The sequence below is a fragment of the Selaginella moellendorffii genome, unplaced genomic scaffold (genome assembly GCF_000143415.4).
Source record: "Selaginella moellendorffii unplaced genomic scaffold, v1.0 SELMOscaffold_4, whole genome shotgun sequence".
Lineage (NCBI taxonomy): Eukaryota > Viridiplantae > Streptophyta > Lycopodiopsida > Selaginellales > Selaginellaceae > Selaginella > Selaginella moellendorffii.
This window is the reverse complement of record NW_003314265.1, coordinates 3,594,739-3,611,899: the sequence shown is the minus strand read 5'-3', so window position 1 is coordinate 3,611,899 and position 17,161 is coordinate 3,594,739. Positions and strand designations below refer to the sequence as shown.

The window sequence follows — 17,161 nt, the reverse complement described above, 5'->3', positions numbered from 1 at the left end:
ATCATATTGATGTTTGCTTGGGGTGAGAGAAGAAGGTGCTTACATATAAAGTGTTAACTAGCATTGATACTCAAACCTTTTGCAATGGAGACTTGTTGAAATTAAGAGGGCAAATTTTAGAGTTTAGTGGAGAGTGTCTACTATGACAATGGGCCTGATTATTATTGCCTTCAGGTTTTTATATTTAAATCTCTTTCCCTAAATTTTGGGGTTTTGCAAGCTCTGGCACATACCCTTGCCAATCCTTCGCAATAACATCTCATATTTGTCCCAAATGCGCAAATTCCTGCATGGCACCCTTTCTTTTCTTGCTATGGCTGCTGGTCTATTGCCTGTTTTGGGAATTGAGATGAGCTGCAACAATACTGGAGGTGCTGTTGTAAGTGGATTTTCTTGCAGTGAGATTGCATTTTCTCAAACTTTGTATCAGGTCACTAGTGATAGAAAGATTTTGGGAGAGTCACTAAGATCACAAGTACTTTTTTTTTTCTCTCTTCTTTGTTTTTATTCTATTTTGTTTTGTTTCTTTAGATTCAACACAAAGTTTCTTCGATAGTATAGTGGTGTGATGCCTCTAGTAGCACATCTAAACCATGAGTAAGCAATCAACAAAGTAAGCTATTCTCCTTTCAATGGAAGTTTTAAGAGTTCTTTTATGTTTTTTAGGTGGTAGCACAAGCTCTAGAAAATGCAAAAGTGGAGTGAGATCTTGCAGCAATAGCTGTGGCAATTAATCTTGGCTTGAGCTTATGCTTAGATGGTAACTTTCTTTGTGATCTTTACATTGGGAGGATTATGTTGGCCATTACATTGAAAAATTGCTTGACATGTAGTTTCTCAGCCACTGGCACTAGAGGAGTAGATTACATGCTTCTCATTGTGCTAGATCTACATAGTCATCATGATGCTAAGTTTTTTACTTTCTTTACCAAGTAAATTCATGGGTGCAAAGATTGGGACATTAGGTGCTAAGTGCTAGCTAGACTCTAATAGTAAGTTCTGCTATAGTGATAGAAGTGTGGTATAAAAAGATTTTAGGCTATCCATATGGTAATACACAATGCTCTTGCATGACAAGTTGTATCCATGAGGTGATAGATTATGTGTGTTTTTGGTTGCATCACGAAATCAAAATCCAAAACTACTAGAGATTTGAACTTTGTTGAATAGGTTACTCGAGAGTGAATATCTAATTTTAAGTGAATAGCTTTATTTTTAATGCTTTATGAATAAAATAATCAACTTTACCTAGTTTTATAAAGTAATATAATATTTGAATATTTTAGGTCAAAATTAACTTTTATAATTTAATTTAACAGTATTTAAAAATATAGTAAAGAAAACTATATTTTATATAAATGGCCGGTCTAAATATCACTATAACATATGAAACCCAAAATCAAATGTGGGTTGACTTAGTTTTATGTATGTGTAGGATCCTGATCAAAGTTTCAAGTGTTAATACAAAAAAGCAAATCAATTTTAACAATAGAAGTATATATTATATTTTTATATGTAGCCTTAGCTATTTACAATCTAACTCATTATTCGAAAAACTAAGATACTGTATGCAATATTTAATTAAGCAGTAATATTTGAAATCTTTTTCCTAACTGTAATTATAATTTATTAGTAAATAATACTATGGAATTACAGTTTCTATAGCATATATATTTACAAAAGATTTTGCTAGTAATTATTTTCTTGAATTGATCTTGGTAGTAATATATTAATATTTATAAAACTTTATTGTTTTATTTTCGAAATATTCGAAATAAATGAGTAATAATTAATCTTAGTGATTTTTCATTTTTATTTGATAAAATCTTAATATAAGTTTATCCCAAGTAAAAATATAATTTATGTATAACATATTAATAATAATAGAAATTTCATTTTAATTTTTTCTAGGTCAGATATTTTTCTAATTATTTATATTTCCAAAGAATTATTTGTATCTATGAGGGCCAAGTGTACAACTATAATGCACTGATATTAATGTAATGGGATTTTGGTAGCTGTCAGATTGGTTTCAATTCGAACCACTCGCTCCTATATATAAGTTAGGGCTTTTGGGTTAATTGATATACACATTTTCTGTATTCCCTTTCTATATTCCAAGCACTCATATTGGTGGAGGTGAGGGGCACTTTTGATTGTCCTTGAAGAGTACTTGGATTTGAGATTTTGATTTAAATCTAACTTTTGCATTGTTTAGATTTAACTTTTTCCATTTCCTTTTATTTGTTCTTTCCTTTCAAGATTTTAGTTGAGATTTAGCTTTTTGCATTGTCTAGATCTATTATTTCTTTCTAGCTTTTTGTCATTTCTCTTCTTTTACTCTTTCTTTTTTGTTCATCTTTATAGCAGATCAACAATCTCCTCCTTTGACTCTAGAGTAGCAGTTGGTACAATTGTTTGATGCTATGGGCTTGCAATTGAACAACCAAACTCAATTAATAGCGGTGTTCATAGCACGTGGTATAACTCCTTTTACTCTTGGTGCCAATCCTCGTGTTCAGCCAGAATTCTTTCACAGCAATCCTAGGGATGATGTGTATAATTGGTTTGATCACTTCACGGTGATTGCCACATATCATTCTTAGGATGATGTTCGATGTTTGCGTGAGTTTCCCACGTGTCTCCAAGGGACAGCGTTGTAGTGGTACAATGCTTTGAGCGTAGCCACTCGTGGGGATTGGAGTGTTCTCTCGGACGTTTTCAAACGCATTTTCCGACATGCTGACGATTGTGATGATGCCTTTCAACAATTCCATCATCTTTGCCAAGAGCTATTTGAGTCGGTGATGCAATTTGGCGTTTGTTTCCGAAGTCTTTTGCTTCGTGTGGAGCCAAATATGTCGGAGCGGATCAAGCTAGAAATGTTGTGGCCAACACTTCGTCAAGATCTTGTCGGACTTGTGCATTCACTTGCTCCCATCACCATTGATGATGCTCTTCGCTTGGCACAACATTATGAGATGTCACTTCTTTCACTTCTCGCTACACGTCCTTCAGCTCCACTTCCTATGGGTGATGGTCCTGTTCCAATGGAGGTTAATGCTGCTGTTGCTCAAGTCCAAGGACAAGGGCAAGGACGTGGTTGTGGCCATGATGTTTGTTACTGGGCGCGTGATGAAGTTGGTCATACTTATTGATATTGTTGGCATTTTCCAGATTGGCAACCTCCATTTCTTGGGTGGAGACCTTGGTGTTAGCAATGTCCCGTTGGTGCTGCTGCAATTCAAGGTCTGGCACTGAGATGCATCCGGGAAACAAAGAGTCGCACGAGTAACAGAGAGACCTTGCGCAAATAAGTCAATGACCCCTCCATCTTTCTTTCAGGAGTATCATCAAGGGGTTCACTTGGCACCGGTTCATCTAGTGTTTACTTTCCAAGCTTCTTTTTATTACAAGAGGTCTTTTATTATTCTCTCCATGTTGGTTGATACAGGTTTGAGTTTATCTCCTATTGCTCAACGTGTTGCCACACGTTGCCGTCTACACTTGCGTCGTGCGGCAAAACCAATTTTCATTCTTTATGGCAATGGCTATACACATGCATATGCATGGGATCAGGCAGACTTGGTTGTGTGTGTGAGTGATCTCGAGCTTGAGTTGTAGTTATTGTGGGTGGTGCTAAGTCAAGTTTTTGACCTCATTCTTGGTATGGATTGGTTGCAGTGCAATCATGCCAAGTTGTAAGCCACAATTTTTTCCTTTCCAATTTGCCAACTTACCTTGTCTATCCAACCAACATTGCCTTGGCTTTAGCTAAATTCCCTCGCCAAGGTTCCCGTCTATTGTACCAACTCTTACTTGGTCCTACTTGATTTTAGCTACTCACTGCATAAGCAATGGAGCATTAGCCATCCATCCACAGATTTTCCAAATCTCTCCCAATCTCCCTTTCTGGGTTAGATTGGATTTAAGGTTCGGTTACACTCCCCACAGGCACAAGTAGCCAAGCACACCAAGCCTCCAAGTTCTTAACATCCCTTGGTACCACAAGACTTGACCATAGGACCTTCTAAATCCCAAATTTTGGGTGCAACACTTGCTTCAAGACATCGGGCGTACTACTCGATGGGCTTTGAAGCTTCAGATATATGATTTTGATGTTGTTCATCCCCCAGGGAGTTCTATGGCTGATGCTAATGCCCTTTCTCGAGCTCCTCTTCCTTCTCCACTCTTTTATCATGTTTTTGACGAGTCTGTTGTTCTAGCATTTGTGGATTTTTTAGACAAGGATTCTGTGCCATCAGCGGTTATTGTACTTAACGTTCAGTGTCCACAAGACACAGAGCAAAATCTACCTTCTTTTGATGAGGTTCGCGAGACTTAAAAAATTGAGCTATGGATTCGAAGGCTTCGAGATGGGTATGTGAATCCTGCATCACTTGCTAATGACTTGCCTTTCCAGCATTTACATTTTCAATATCACTTTGAAGATAGCCTTCTTTATTTTATGAGGATGGATCCTGGTGATCATTTATGGCTAGTGGTGCCTTTTGTCTTTATTCCACAGTTTTTCCATGCCTACCATGATTCTCTTGTTCTAGGTGGGCATATGGGACATCGTCGTGTAACTGAGAAGTTGTGTATGTCTTTCTATTGGCCGAAGATGCGACGTGATATTATCCAATATGTGCGTAGTTGCATTTGGTGCCAAGCTCGTAATACTCCCTCTCGTGCTGCGGAAGGATGGTTGGAGTCAATTGCAATTTCCTGTCTGTTTAAGTTAGTAGCGTTTAACCTTATGGAACCTTTTCCATAGTTGATTACTGGTAATAAGTATATTATTATTACTTCTAACTATTTGACTCGTTGGGTGGAAGTTGGTGCTCTTACTAACGCCTCTACAACTGTTGTTGAATACTTCCTCCTCAATTGAGTGGTGTTTCAGCATTCTTGTCTAAAGTGGATTTTTTCGGATAATAGTCCCACATTTATAATTGAGGCATTTCATGTTTTGACATCTCAGTTGGGGATACACTACACTTTCACGAGTGCTTATCATCCATAATCAAACGGTTTGGTGGAACAACTCATTCGGACATTCAAAGAGATGATTGCGAAGTATGTGAACTTTCAACATTCGGATTGGGATGGTTATTTATCATCTTTTCGGTATGCATATATCATAGGGGTGCAAAGTTTTGTTGGTGCTTCACCATATAAACTTTTATATGGTCATGATCCAATATTACCAATGGACTTGGGTTTAACTTCACGATTGCTGCGAGCTACCGATGCTAAGTTATGGGATCAGTATTTGATGAGCATTCTTCCATTTATCTGAGCAGAGTCTACCGAACACTTAGGCTGCATACAAGTAGGACAACAACGGCGCTATAACTTTTATCATCGTTCACCTACAGAGTACAAAGTGGATGATTTGGTGTTAGTCCGTTTTCCCCATCTTACATACGTGGTTTATTTAAAGGGCTCCTTGTGCAGTGGAAAGGACCGAATCAAGTGTTGTAGCAAGTTGGACCACAAATTTATGAGGTTCGGCATGATGTTTAATAGGCCAATCCTCCAAAGATTGTGCATGTGCAACGATTGAAACGCTTCATACAAAGGGATCAGGAGCAATTAATACCACCTATAAATCTGCCGATGCCTCCTCCTAATATTCCTCTAGATCTCGGCTCGACTACAAGAGAACCCTAATGGTTTTCCATTATTTTGAGAGGAGGGATGATGTGAGGGCTAAGTGTATGGCTCTGATGCCGTATACTAATATTAGTGTAGTGGGATTTTGATAGTTGTTAAATTAGTTTCAATTTGGACCACTTGCTCCTGTATATAAATTAGGGTTTTTGGGTTAATTAATATGCACATTTTCTGTATTCTCTTTCCATATTCCAAGCATTCATATATCTAATATTTTATTAATGAATATTTATTCTTACTTATGCCTAGGAATATGTTTTGTTCTAGATATTTATATTATCCAAGTTTACAAGAATTGATTTTTATATTCACCTAGCATTTGTTACATAATTCCCTCAATTCTTCTTTCAAAGTGAAATACAATATTTATTGTTTTAATACTATTTCAATTTAATTTTTAATATAACAAAATTATGACAATCAAAATAATATTTTACTGACTAGGCAACATAGCTAATTATAACAATAATGGTGACGTGATACACATAATTTATTAACGATGGGTGATCTTTGTAGATGATGCCATTAGGTCTTTTCTCGATGAGAAGATGAAACAGTGCTCTGAATTGGGCAAGCTATGGGAGCGGCAGATTGGCAATATACATCCGCGAGCATTCTCCTTAAACATTGGCGGTTGCAAGGTTTATCTCCCTCTCCATATCGATTTCTAGGTTCATTGCCAGAAACCAATCCTCCCTTCTTCCTCCTCTCCAGGATTTAATCCAGCGTTTGGAGCGCTACGCTGAGCTCTCTGGCCACGATGGATGCGTCAACACTGTGCATTTTAATCCCAGCGGAGACATTCTCGTCTCTGGATCCGACGACAAAGAGATTGTGTTTTGGGACTGGGCTGCTCGCTCCAAAAAACTCTCTTTTAACTCTGGCCATGACAACAATGTGTTCCAGGCCAGGATCATGCCTTTCTCCAACGATCGAAGCGTTGTGACCTGTGCTGCCGATGGCCAAGTACGTGACATTCTTCTCAAGTTCTTTGCTTCCAAGCTCTTTTCTTCTGTTTTTTTTTTCTTCTCTTTTACATTCACAGGTCAGGCATGCTGTAATCCCTGAGAATGGTTGTGTTAGCACAAAGAAGCTGGCACAGCACCGAGGGCGAGCTCACAAGCTTGCCATCGAGCCTGGAAGCCCGAGAACATTTTTTAGCTGTGGAGAAGATGGCGATGTTCGTCAAGTAAGCCAACGTTCTTTCTCTTCCTTTCGGGGTGTTTTCATTCGAAAAGTTGTCTTTTTATTTTGGCTCTTGCAGTTCGATTTGCGAGAGGGCAGCAACATGAAGATCGTCACTTGCAAGGGGCGTCCCGTGATCTACCTCAACGCCATTGTCATCAACCCGCGCAACCCAAACTATTTCGCCGTGGGAGGATCCGACGAGTTTGCTCGAGTCTACGACATCCGCAAGGTCAGCTCCAGCGGCGAAGTGGATTCCCCCGTCGACGTCTTCGCTCCAAAGCACCTCATCGGCACCAAGCAGCACGTCCACATTACATGCGTCGCGTACTCCCAGCAAGAGGAGCTCCTCATCTCCTACAACGACGAGCTCATCTATCTCTTTGACAAAGGTGGAGGACTCGGCCCTTCTCCGCCAAGTCCCAGCGCTTCTTCCAGCACCAAGGAAGAAGCAGCAGCAGCCACACGGTTTCCAAACAAAGCCGAAGGAGGCGGCAAAGCCACCAACGAGGCAGAAGAAGGCAAGCGTAACGTTAGCAAAGAAGAGAACAAAGAGGAAGGCAACCGCGAAGGAAAAGCAAGAGACAAAGGAGATCAAAACGAGGAGAACGAGAAGAAAGAGTACGAGGTTTACAAGGGCCACAGGAACGCGCAGACCGTCAAGGGCGTCAACTTTTTCGGTCCAAACTGCGAGTACGTGGTCAGTGGCTCCGACTGTGGCAACATCTTCATCTGGAAGAAGCGAGGCGCGGAGCTCGTCGCGATGATGGAGGGCGATCGCCAGGTCGTCAATTGTCTGGAGCCGCATCCCAGCGTCACCGTTCTTGCCACCAGCGGCATGGACGACAGTGTCAAGATCTGGGCTCCCACGGCTCCAGCGATCCAGCCGCTTCCAAAGAACGCTCATAAGGTACGTGAAAATCCTTCTTTTTTGTGATTCTTCTTCTCTGCGGTTTGCGTTTTCCCCAGGTTATGGAGAAGAACAAGCTTAGTCGAGAGGACAAGCACTCCATACCTGACTTTCTTATGCTCAGCCTCATCCACGCAGCGCATATGGGCGATTTCGATCGCTTCAGGCGCGTGAGACGACGAAGATGAGGAGCAATGTGGAAGAACAGGGAAAGAGAAAAGGAAATGCAAATCTGGAGGTTAGCCAGACCTTATAATCTTGTGTTATAACTCAAACTTTAGCCTTTCACAATTTAAGGAGATGGAGTAAACACTTTTCTTCTTGAATTTCAATAAAGTTGTACAGGGAATATATCCTTAAAAAAGGTTAACAGTGGCCTATAGAACTTTTATTGCTTTGTTTCATCTTTGTGTACATTTTCCATGGTCCGAGCCATTTGACATCGGCCCTGATATTTTTTCCCTCTCTCTCTCTACCTAGCTTATACTAAAGTTTGATCAACCAAAACTTAGAAAAATACACTGTACCTTTGAACTCTCAATTTTACCCATCTCCATCCATCCATCCCCGATTTCTCCTCGTCAAGACCAATCCCACCACGAAAGCGAGCCTTGATCATCCAAATCAAAGAATCCCCCAGCAGTAGCACTGTCGTATCCCGTGTCCTCGAGCTTGGGGATCATCCGATCGTCGGGGGGAGGAGGTGGCGGCGGGGACGACGAGTAAACCATCGAATTCGTGTATGTGTCGTCGAAGTTTGCGGCAATGTGACACTCCAACGGATTCATGAGGACGCGATCCTCGTCGTCGTGTAACGAGAAACGGCCGCTCTCGCTCTGATCCGGACGAGGAGTGATTGCCGGATCATCGTCCACAATCTCACTGCCGCCGTCGCTATCCCACGAGTTGATCGAGCAATCCTTTCGGGTGGCAATCGTCGGAGTAGTAATAGTAGTAGTGGCAGTCACCGTGATTGCGGAATTGCCCTCACTCTCCTTTGTTTTGTTGCTGTGACCATCACCCACGTCCACCACTTTCGTCTCCTCTTGCTTGGACGAGAGTAGATCGTTAAGCCGATTCACCTGGAGGAGGAATCCCGAGATGAAAATCAAAAGGCAAAGGAAAGGACGAAAAGAAAAAATATCTGACATACCTCGGCCTCGAGCTCTTGCTTCTCTTTCAACAGAGATTTGTAGTCGCCGCGGAGAGCGTCCAGATTTTCCTTGAGCGCGTCGTAGTCCTTTTCAAGCTGCTTGGTCTTCCACCTGGCCCGCCTGTTTTGGAACCACACAGCGACTTGGCGGGGCTGGAGGCTCAATTCTTTGGCAAGCTGGAGCTTGCGCTCCGGCTCCAGCTTGTTGTCCTGCTCAAAGTGCCTCTCCAGGGACTTCACTTGATCCACGCTCAGCCGCCTCTTCTTCTCGATGTGATGCTGCTGCCCCGCGCCTGGATCGTCGTCGATGGCATCCTCCTCGTCGGATGCGTGATCCATGATCGGTCGCTTGGGATTTTGAGGAACGATCTTCATAGCACCTAGAATAAAAAATATTTCGGCCCAAGTTCTAGAGATTGCGAAGGAATATGTTACCTTCCACGGGGTTTACAGCGATTCCTGCATTGCCGCCGTGAAGAGATCTCGCTTGGCGCTGGATGGAAGGTCGCTGGATTCGCCTGTCGGCGGCGTCTTTGACCCTCGGCATCACAAAGGTCCCATGAATGAGATTTCCCTGCAAGAACACTTGAAACCGGTTGAATCGCAGAGATTCTCAGCCCGACCGTCCGATCCCCATGTTATTTCGCCAGATTCTCAGCAGAGAGACCCGATCCCCATGCCAGATCGCGAGATTCTCAGCAAGAGCGCTCGATCCCCATAAGATTCTCAGCCAGAACGCTCATGCTACCTCGCAAGAACACATCTACCTCGAAATGCCTCGGGGCGTCCAAGAACTACTGCTCTCCTCGTCATCACCTCCCAATTCCACCTCCATGGACCAAGAACCTCGCAGATTTCCGCTACTCGCCCGGCACTCTCAAGGATTTCGCGAGCGAAGGGACGGAAATTTCAGCTTCGTCTCCAGCCGTGCCAGCCGCGCCATTGACAAAAGCAAAGAGAGAAGAGAGAATAAAACGCGACAAGACCTATTCACTCCGCTCACTTTCTTCTATGTGGTGAATATTCCCTTCCCTACTAAAACAAAGATTCGCGCGCCCACTAGAAAACTGCCGTACCTTTCAGTTGTTTCTGGCCCATGGGGCCCAACAGAGTGGCCCAGCTTTCTTTCTTTCCCCAGATTATCAGATTATAAGTACGTAGCTGTCTTGTCACTCTCGGGTATCGAACTCACGCACGTCATTTGAGCCATGGGCCACAAGTCATCATGTGCCAGACCATGTGGTCCAAACCGTCATATAGGCCCCGCCAGGGAAAGCAACCCGGCGTGCGTCTTTGGTGGGCCGCCCTCTCGAAAGTTAGCTACTCGTTCTTTAGCTACAGCGATAGAGATTCCATATATACCTTTAATCGGTCCTTGTATTACACTTTATTTTTTTCCATCTCATCTCTTCAGGCTGGCAGTAAAACTTCGAAGTGTCTGCGAGTCCTGGAAAAACTTGAAAGAGTATCAACAATCTCGGCGAGAGAGCATCGGCCGATCGAACTTTAGCTCGAGAGAATGATTTAGAACGCGGTAAAGCTTGCCTTGACAGAAGGAGCTGGAACGAGCAGGGTCATTTTCCCCGCACGGGTAGCTTCATGGTAAGTTTTGGAGTTCACGGGTGGCGTCTTTGTGTACAGCATAGAGGTGGAGCACAGCGCGTCTGGCTTGAAGCCACAACTTGCGAAGAAAGGCCTGCAGGAGGAAGAGGTAAGCAGCAGCTAGCAATTTCGAGATCCATATCACAATTGGACAGGGACGAGTAGCAGGCTTTTCCCACGAAGGAATAACAAAACAAAAGAGGCCTTACATGTTTTCAGGTCGAGTGAGCACTGAGATGTCTGCAATGTCCAGTGTGTAGTACATATAACTGTGGAAGACGACAAAGGAAAAAGAAGCCTCGAGTTTAGAACAAAATAATCTTAATAGAAAAACACTCTACCGTGCTAGCCGCTGCAAAACATGACGCCCAAGCCCTTGCCTTTGCATCGAAGGAGCAACCTATAAGAGCACTTGTGAACCAATAAGGAAAGATCGCATTCTCAAATTCTCAAAGTCGAGGAAGTGATCACGGCGAAGAGCGAAAGGAAAGAAAGATGAGGAAGTCGAGAAGAAAAAAACACTAGAACGAAAGTATAGCAAACAAATCAGCCAAAATGAGTACATACCCAGTACGTGAACACCAACAAGGAAAGGTCGCATTCTCAAAGTCGAGGAAGTGATCGCGACAAAGAGCGAAAAAAATGAGGAAGTCGAAAAAAGAAAACTGGAACAAAGAAATCAGCCAGGGAAAGGGATGAACTTACCGCCAAGTCGTGGATGGATCCAGCCAGTGTTTTATCAGACACCGCACGACCAAACGCTACCAAGCACTTGGGAGCTTTGTCGGAGTTTAGACGGTCCCAAACTCCTTCCCTAGCTTCGCTCCACGTCCTTTCCATATAATCACCGCCAGGGATTGATCGGCCCTTGACGTAGATCGCCACCGCGATGTCGCTGAAATCCAGAGCCCTCTGGAGCTTCGCATCGTCAACCCTGGAGACGCGTCCATCGCCGGCAATCTGTGGAAACTGGTGGCAATTCTGACCTACATTTCGACGATCGCGTCGAAATCCTGGAGAAAGAGAGGAATCTCTACCTGTCGCAGCTAGAAGAGCGCCGAGCTCGCTTACATTGATCACTCGCTTGTCCGTCGTGACGATGAATTTGCCCCCCTTCCTCAGCGACGCTCGCGAGAGGAGGCGGCATCGCGGCGCTGGCAAGAGAATTAGGGCTCTTGCCATGGATGTAGCCCATTGGTCATGGATGTGCATCGCGGCGGATTACCATGCCGGTCAGGCATGGGCATGCATGGCCCATGACCATAATGTTTCTACTATTCAAGCTTGAGTTTTGAATGGAGCTCGTGGATATTCTCCTCGAGGAATGGCTCCTCCTCGTCTATCTAGGGTTTCTCCTGTTCGTGCTGGTGGCGCTGCTGTGTGGCAACTGGCCGGTGTTCGATCGCACGCCTGTTCGTGCGCTGCATTCTTGGATCGGAGGAGGAGCCTGCGACTGCGTCCAGTAAGTATGATTTAGGTTCTAGAATGGCTAACTCCTCGCATTTCAGGGAAATTCTCCGGCTCTGTCTCGGATCTAGAGGTGTCCGAGGCTACGAATTTGTAGAACATATTTGCTGCGAGCGGCCAAATCCAATTTTGCAGGTTTGTTCTCTCTCGATCGATAAGTTTTTGCTACGATTGATCGGTCTTTCTTGTGCGTAGCTCTTTTACTTGTCTCTTATCGTTGGAGGTTTCTCTGTCTTCTACTCCACTTCGTTCAAGTACATTCCCGGGAGATTTCTTTCCTCGATACACAGGTATGGCAGCCCTTCTTTCGTGACCATTCTCAAGTTATTTTTGCGATCAGATTTTTGGGACCCTCGGCAGTTTTAGTGGGCATCGCCATCTTTTTGCTAGCTAGTTTTTCTGATCCTGGAACAATCACTGCTTCGAACTTGGCTACGCACGAAGACATCTATCCTTTTGATGGCATCATTTACACGGAGAAGATCTGTCCAACGTGCAACATTCCACGGTGAGGGAGCCGGATTTCTTTCTTGTGAAGTCAATCTAACATGTACCTACGTTTGCAGACCAGCAAGATCAAAACACTGCAGCATTTGTAACCGCTGCATTGCCCGTTTTGATCACCACTGTGGATGGATGGTCAGTCCTGCATCATGTTTGTGTGAAGACGAGCTTTCTTGTTCTGTTGTTTGTGGTCGAACATAGCGTCTTACCTCAACTTGTTGCAGAACACTTGCATCGGCGCCAACAATCTCAGATACTTCGTATTCTTTTTGATCTGGTAGGCCGGATTATTCTAGCAAAATCACTGAAAACTTAGCTTCTTTTCTTGTCAGGCACTCTATACTCTGCTGCTACGGAGTCAGCCTGTTGGTAGCCATACTTGCCGGAGAGGTCATGAGATATGGAGTCATGGAAAGGCTATCATGTGAGTTTCAGGTCTTCAACTGCTTGACTAGTAGTCGTTTTTACAGTTTATGGAATGGTCACTTTCTATGACAAGCTGCCACATCTTGTGCAGGTATGAAAGTTTGTATCGCCGAATTTAATGTTTTCTGATGTTTTGTTTGACGCCAGTGGGTGATAACGTTCTACAATCATCAAGTGCTCCTGCTCATGTTCTTGTTCGTTGTCTCCATTCTACTGGCGTCTTTTCTGGTCTATCACTTGTACTTGATAGCCAGGAACACCACAACAAACGAGGTCAGTGTTTTAGATTCTTCGTTTGCTCTTACTGGCACTTACAGGTCTACAAATGGGAAGCTTACACGAGATGGTACACTGATGCTAATGGTAAATCTGAAGATCCTGGCAAAACGTCGAAGTCACTCTGGAATGGTTGCGGGTTTTGGAGTGCTAGAAGGAAATCCGATCCGGATAGAGCTGAAAATATATACAACAGCGGAATGGCAAGGAACTTCGGCGAGGTTCTCTTTCCGTTGAAACACAAAGACAAAGTTCACTCGAAGCAGAGGTAACCAAAACACCATTTTTGTTTCTTACAGTTACAGACAATATATACCCGAAAGAAGATCCATGTCTAGAAAGGCTCATGTTTTTTCAGAAGGCAGGATTCCTCGGCACTGGCTTGTTCCACAAAAACAGGCCCTCGAACTCGATTCTAGTCCCGGTTCGACGACACCATAGCTGAAAGTAAGTTCTTGGCCTGACTGGATCTCTTTGCGCGTGAAGAAAGCCAGCCTGGGGACGCAGCAGCCTGCTGAGCGGACGAGGCACGAGAGGAGATTGCCACCGTCGCAGGAGTGATTGATGAACCTGGCAATGTTGCCTACGTTGGTGGCATCGATGTTGAATCGGAGGCATGCGTCGCCCTTTGGAAGATGTTCTCTCACCACCAAAAGGCTCGTAGCTCTCGGGGATTGGTCGTAAGTTTGGTGCCTTTTCCGAGCTTCCTTGGTCGTCAAGAGCTCTCCTGCACAAACGCGAAGAGACAAAGGAGCACGATAAGTAGAGAAGGAAGAACTTTTCTTTCTTACCAGCGTACTCGCAGATGAAAGCTCCCGGTTTGATGTCCTGCGCTGCATGTAAGCTCCAGCCTTTGGTTGGATGCCTCACAACCTTGAGCTCGGCGGAGGCGCCGCGCTGGGAGAGCCTGTGGCAGCATTGGATGGTGCACGAGCAAGCAGGGCCGCACTCGTAGATCAGTGGAAGATCGTCGGGAGTTGGAGCTTCTTCTTCTCTCTGGTTTTGGAAACTCAAGAGCCTGGGAGAGTTTGAATCGTATGCTCGCTCGCCGAAGATCGTCCGACCGCAGGGACAGGAGCTGGACGAGAGCCGCCTTTTCTTTTTGCTCGGGAGTGCTTCGTCGCTATCATCATCTTCATCCTGGATCAAAGTCTTTAGGCACGAACGAGAAAACAGAAAATTACCAAAAGTTCGATCGCGCTAGTCAAATCATCCGGTGCCTGTGAAGGAAATCCTGACAACTTTCAGCCCCTAAGAGAAAGAAACCAGGAAATTCTCTCATCATACCTGGATCTTCTTGTTCTCCTCGGCAGCAGTCAATGCAGCGGCAACCATCGCCTCCAAACTGCCCGTAATCAAAACCAGCGGCATTCTTCTCGGAAATGGATCTCGGAAAGGCAAATGCCCTCCTCTCCCTCGCAAGAACAGACACCGGCGAGTACTCGAAGTAAGGGTAGCGGCATTCGTCCACGCAATTCACCACCGGGATCGCGAAGCCTTCCAACCCTTGCGCTGCATCCGCGGCACGGCACGATGTGAGATCCCTTGCTGCCGCTGCCATCGTCCTGCAAGTAAGCGCCAGCGCTGCCACATCGCGCGGCTCGAGCCACGGCAAGACATTCTCCATCAAGAACCCTAAAATTAACGGGAATGCAAGAACCCTAAAATAAAAATCATGGACTACAGATTTTGACTGTTGACCGTTGACTTAAACAAGAATCTCTTGCAACCTCTTATTGCAAAAAACGTTCTTGGGTGATGATGTTTTTTCCCTCGGTACTTAGTGCTCCTGTTTGACGCGGGCCTTGAGAATTCCTGGCAGTGGCGGCGGCGAGAGGCCATTTTTCATCATCCGGGGGGACCGGCCGTGGTGGTGGTGGTGGTGATACATGCTCGGCAGAGGGGAGGAGCCATCGTCCATCGGGCTCGCGTCGAAGCCTCCATTCTCGTGCTTGGATCCCCCGCCAGGCTTGGACCCCGGGTCGCAGAAATTCATGGCTTTGAGGATGGAGGCGTCGTCGTGGAGCTCGAATGGCGAGCTGGAACAGAGAAAGTTGATTGTAGTCGCGAGAAAAGACAAAGCTATTTGGTACCTGTTGAAATCGAAGTGAACTACTTGCATGTCTTCGGATATCTCGACTTCAACGGTTGCTTGGGGTCGAGTCTGTAGGGGCGAGTCAGCATTTAAACAGCATCGCTGGGAAGAGAAAACTCTTACCTGTACAAGAATGAAAGGCAATGCAACGCCTCCAGCAGGAAAGTTCCCAGTGCCGTTGTACATTCTCTCATTCCGATGAATGAGATTTTGAATGCCTACGATCTTCCACAAAGTTTTAACGTCAGGACAGTGAGCCAGAAATAAATCAGAAAAATCCGCGGACCTGATCTTGCAGCTCCTGTAGATACTTCTTCTTCTTTTCTATCCTCGAGCGGACGCGCAGCTGTTCTTCCTGCACGAACTGTAGGTCATAAAACTACTTCAACTTAATCGAAAAACCGCATGGGAACCTACCTTCAGCTGCTCGGCATCGGTGAAACTGGTGCTTGGGAGCCCTTTCCATTGGATCTCCTTCTTTTCTTTGGATATAATGTCCATGGCCATAAGAACGTTCAGAGCATCGTACACACGTCTTCTGATGTTTTTTTCATCGTACTGCTAATGTAAAGAGAGATAAATTAGAGCCAAAACATCAGTAAGAAACTGGCAAAAACTGGCTTAAGAAAGCTTCACCTGGTCCGGAGAGCCGACTAGACCATTTGGATTTGTGAACTCGGCTACAAGCTCGTCGGCCACCTGACGGATCACCGTGTCAGAAATTTACAAAAAGAAACACACAGGAGATGAAAGCTTACTTCGTTATAAGTCGTACGGCCTTTGCTTTCGACTTTCTCACAAACTGAAAGAATAGCGGAGCATTGCAGTGATACGTTCGGAACGATAAGAGATCGATGCTTTACCTTTCATGCTAAAATGCCGCAATCCCTTGCCTCCTTTCTCTCCCCCAATCGCTGCACGATGCCCACGCTTCTTCTTTCTACTGTCTTACGTGATTCCTCAGTGGTTCGAGAGAAAAAAAGACTCAAAGCTAACATACCCGACCATGTCTGGAGAAGCTGGCTCGTCATAGCTCTCGGCTTGTGAAAACCTCCCGGTGGCTTCATTTGATCCGGGAGTAAACATTGCAACGTCGCTGCATCGGGAAGGAGATCCCATGCTTCCACTGTCCATCGAGACTGATGGACCAGCAAACCGTCCGGACGTACTTGGCGAAAGATTGTTATTGCATGGAAGATCGGATCCTCCGTAGAACTGACTTTGATCGCCTGACAAGGAAAACAAAGTAAGCCAAAGATCTTGTATGACAATCGAGCTTACCTTGATGGAAAGTAGCGTTCTCACCATTGCGCGGGCGCAAGTTCATCACATCGTCCACGGAGATCCTCGTGCTACTTCTCGTAGCTGTCTTAAAACCAGAATTATTGATCCCTTTCTTAGTAGATCCTGGAGCATACACACACCAAACTTGAGCTTCACCGAGAAAAAAAAAACCAAAAGTTAGGGCGCGAAAACACACATACCCATCCCCGTGACGAATTCTTCGCCGTAGTCGCAAAGAAATCGCTGCCGATTCCGGGCGCTCAGCAGCAAGAACTCATTGCGCTAGCTCCTGCCGCGCTCCTGGCCGCCAGAAAATCCCGACCTCCTCAAAAACCCTATAAGCCCAACACTGAAAGAATGAGCGCCCCCGCGAATCTATCCCCAGCAATGGCGCACGAAATGTGACGCTGCTGCTGCTAAGAGTGTGATTCGCGAGTGACACTCGCCATAGCTCTCTCCCTCTTCTCTCCCTTGTTATAAATGGCGGGGAAACTGTAAAGGTAGTCTGTTAACTGGGTATCTGTTATCTTACACTTAAAACCGGTGCCACGGATATTCCGTCAGCATGACGGTAGATGCC

The 17,161-nt window shown here is 44.9% G+C and overlaps 6 protein-coding genes across 12 annotated transcripts; 2 read left to right on the top strand and 4 right to left on the bottom strand.

The window, feature by feature from the left end:
• The first annotated feature begins 6,193 nt into the window (after nucleotides 1-6,193).
• On the top strand, nucleotides 6,194-8,073 carry LOC9654107 (DDB1- and CUL4-associated factor 8). Its single transcript, XM_024668975.1, has 5 exons — nucleotides 6,194-6,320; nucleotides 6,394-6,645; nucleotides 6,725-6,868; nucleotides 6,944-7,774; nucleotides 7,834-8,073. The coding sequence occupies exons 1-5, from the start codon at nucleotides 6,228-6,230 to the stop codon at nucleotides 7,960-7,962; spliced, it is 1,449 nt and encodes a 482-aa protein (XP_024524743.1). The 5' UTR covers nucleotides 6,194-6,227; the 3' UTR covers nucleotides 7,963-8,073.
• Nucleotides 8,074-8,135: 62 nt separating this feature from the next.
• LOC9654106 (homeobox-leucine zipper protein HOX20) lies at nucleotides 8,136-9,923 on the bottom strand. Its single transcript, XM_002964202.2, has 3 exons — nucleotides 9,363-9,923; nucleotides 8,928-9,307; nucleotides 8,136-8,856 (listed from the first exon to the last, which is right to left on the bottom strand). The coding sequence occupies exons 1-3, from the start codon at nucleotides 9,472-9,474 to the stop codon at nucleotides 8,356-8,358; spliced, it is 993 nt and encodes a 330-aa protein (XP_002964248.2). The 5' UTR covers nucleotides 9,475-9,923; the 3' UTR covers nucleotides 8,136-8,355.
• A 350-nt stretch (nucleotides 9,924-10,273) lies between these two features.
• LOC9654877 lies at nucleotides 10,274-11,790 on the bottom strand. 2 transcript variants are annotated; one of them, XM_024668983.1, is made up of 5 exons: nucleotides 11,567-11,784; nucleotides 11,235-11,515; nucleotides 10,871-10,929; nucleotides 10,739-10,798; nucleotides 10,274-10,623 (listed from the first exon to the last, which is right to left on the bottom strand). In XM_024668983.1, the coding sequence occupies exons 1-5, from the start codon at nucleotides 11,739-11,741 to the stop codon at nucleotides 10,452-10,454; spliced, it is 747 nt and encodes a 248-aa protein (XP_024524751.1). In that variant the 5' UTR covers nucleotides 11,742-11,784; the 3' UTR covers nucleotides 10,274-10,451. The 2 variants fall into 2 exon arrangements, with proteins under 2 accessions (XP_024524751.1, XP_024524750.1); XM_024668982.1 differs by having other exon boundaries at nucleotides 11,235-11,790.
• A 31-nt stretch (nucleotides 11,791-11,821) lies between these two features.
• Nucleotides 11,822-13,543, top strand: LOC9654105 (probable protein S-acyltransferase 17). The gene is made up of 10 exons (XM_002964591.2): nucleotides 11,822-11,991; nucleotides 12,038-12,131; nucleotides 12,192-12,286; nucleotides 12,337-12,504; nucleotides 12,563-12,635; nucleotides 12,725-12,777; nucleotides 12,833-12,924; nucleotides 12,971-13,017; nucleotides 13,074-13,199; nucleotides 13,244-13,543. Exons 1-10 carry the CDS (start codon nucleotides 11,825-11,827, stop codon nucleotides 13,472-13,474), a joined length of 1,146 nt encoding a protein of 381 aa, XP_002964637.2. The 5' UTR covers nucleotides 11,822-11,824; the 3' UTR covers nucleotides 13,475-13,543.
• On the bottom strand, nucleotides 13,472-14,829 carry LOC9654104 (histone-lysine N-methyltransferase SUVR3). 2 transcript variants are annotated; one of them, XM_024668980.1, is made up of 4 exons: nucleotides 14,490-14,829; nucleotides 14,387-14,436; nucleotides 13,994-14,342; nucleotides 13,472-13,929 (listed from the first exon to the last, which is right to left on the bottom strand). In XM_024668980.1, exons 1-4 carry the CDS (start codon nucleotides 14,827-14,829, stop codon nucleotides 13,547-13,549), a joined length of 1,122 nt encoding a protein of 373 aa, XP_024524748.1. In that variant the 3' UTR covers nucleotides 13,472-13,546. The 2 variants fall into 2 exon arrangements, with proteins under 2 accessions (XP_024524748.1, XP_024524749.1); XM_024668981.1 differs by having other exon boundaries at nucleotides 14,387-14,422; nucleotides 14,490-14,683.
• Nucleotides 14,830-14,866: 37 nt separating this feature from the next.
• Nucleotides 14,867-17,075, bottom strand: LOC9654876 (transcription factor-like protein DPB). Of its 5 annotated transcripts, none has more exons than XM_024668976.1 (11): nucleotides 16,782-17,075; nucleotides 16,579-16,704; nucleotides 16,298-16,526; nucleotides 16,161-16,240; nucleotides 16,056-16,099; nucleotides 15,934-15,996; nucleotides 15,715-15,858; nucleotides 15,584-15,661; nucleotides 15,421-15,522; nucleotides 15,296-15,366; nucleotides 14,867-15,241 (listed from the first exon to the last, which is right to left on the bottom strand). In XM_024668976.1, exons 1-11 carry the CDS (start codon nucleotides 16,783-16,785, stop codon nucleotides 14,983-14,985), a joined length of 1,200 nt encoding a protein of 399 aa, XP_024524744.1. In that variant the 5' UTR covers nucleotides 16,786-17,075; the 3' UTR covers nucleotides 14,867-14,982. The 5 variants fall into 5 exon arrangements, with proteins under 5 accessions (XP_024524744.1, XP_024524746.1, XP_024524745.1 ...); XM_024668978.1 differs by having other exon boundaries at nucleotides 15,715-15,855; XM_024668977.1 differs by having other exon boundaries at nucleotides 16,161-16,237.
• Nucleotides 17,076-17,161: the final 86 nt, after the last annotated feature.

Coding starts and splice junctions, on each gene's coding strand:
- LOC9654107 (XM_024668975.1), top strand. CDS start 6,228: ATGAAACAGTGCTCTGAATTGGGCAAGCTATGGGAGCGGCAGATTGGC. Junction 6,646..6,724: donor CCTGTGCTGCCGATGGCCAA/GTACGTGACATT, acceptor TTACATTCACAG/GTCAGGCATGCTGTAATCCC. Junction 7,775..7,833: donor TTCCAAAGAACGCTCATAAG/GTACGTGAAAAT, acceptor CGTTTTCCCCAG/GTTATGGAGAAGAACAAGCT.
- LOC9654106 (XM_002964202.2), bottom strand. CDS start 9,474: ATGCCGAGGGTCAAAGACGCCGCCGACAGGCGAATCCAGCGACCTTCC. Junction 9,308..9,362: donor CGCTGTAAACCCCGTGGAAG/GTAACATATTCC, acceptor TTTTTATTCTAG/GTGCTATGAAGATCGTTCCT. Junction 8,857..8,927: donor AGCAAGAGCTCGAGGCCGAG/GTATGTCAGATA, acceptor TTCCTCCTCCAG/GTGAATCGGCTTAACGATCT.
- LOC9654877 (XM_024668982.1), bottom strand. CDS start 11,741: ATGCACATCCATGACCAATGGGCTACATCCATGGCAAGAGCCCTAATT. Junction 10,930..11,234: donor GATCCATCCACGACTTGGCG/GTAAGTTCATCC, acceptor GTGCTCTTATAG/GTTGCTCCTTCGATGCAAAG. Junction 10,799..10,870: donor GTTTTGCAGCGGCTAGCACG/GTAGAGTGTTTT, acceptor CGTCTTCCACAG/TTATATGTACTACACACTGG.
- LOC9654105 (XM_002964591.2), top strand. CDS start 11,825: ATGGAGCTCGTGGATATTCTCCTCGAGGAATGGCTCCTCCTCGTCTAT. Junction 12,132..12,191: donor GGCCAAATCCAATTTTGCAG/GTTTGTTCTCTC, acceptor TCTTGTGCGTAG/CTCTTTTACTTGTCTCTTAT. Junction 12,778..12,832: donor TTCGTATTCTTTTTGATCTG/GTAGGCCGGATT, acceptor TTTTCTTGTCAG/GCACTCTATACTCTGCTGCT.
- LOC9654104 (XM_024668980.1), bottom strand. CDS start 14,829: ATGGAGAATGTCTTGCCGTGGCTCGAGCCGCGCGATGTGGCAGCGCTG. Junction 14,343..14,386: donor CTAGCGCGATCGAACTTTTG/GTAATTTTCTGT, acceptor ACTTTGATCCAG/GATGAAGATGATGATAGCGA. Junction 13,930..13,993: donor TTTCATCTGCGAGTACGCTG/GTAAGAAAGAAA, acceptor GCGTTTGTGCAG/GAGAGCTCTTGACGACCAAG.
- LOC9654876 (XM_024668976.1), bottom strand. Junction 16,100..16,160: donor GCGGCATTTTAGCATGAAAG/GTAAAGCATCGA, acceptor CTATTCTTTCAG/TTTGTGAGAAAGTCGAAAGC. Junction 15,242..15,295: donor GTTCACTTCGATTTCAACAG/GTACCAAATAGC, acceptor TCTCTGTTCCAG/CTCGCCATTCGAGCTCCACG.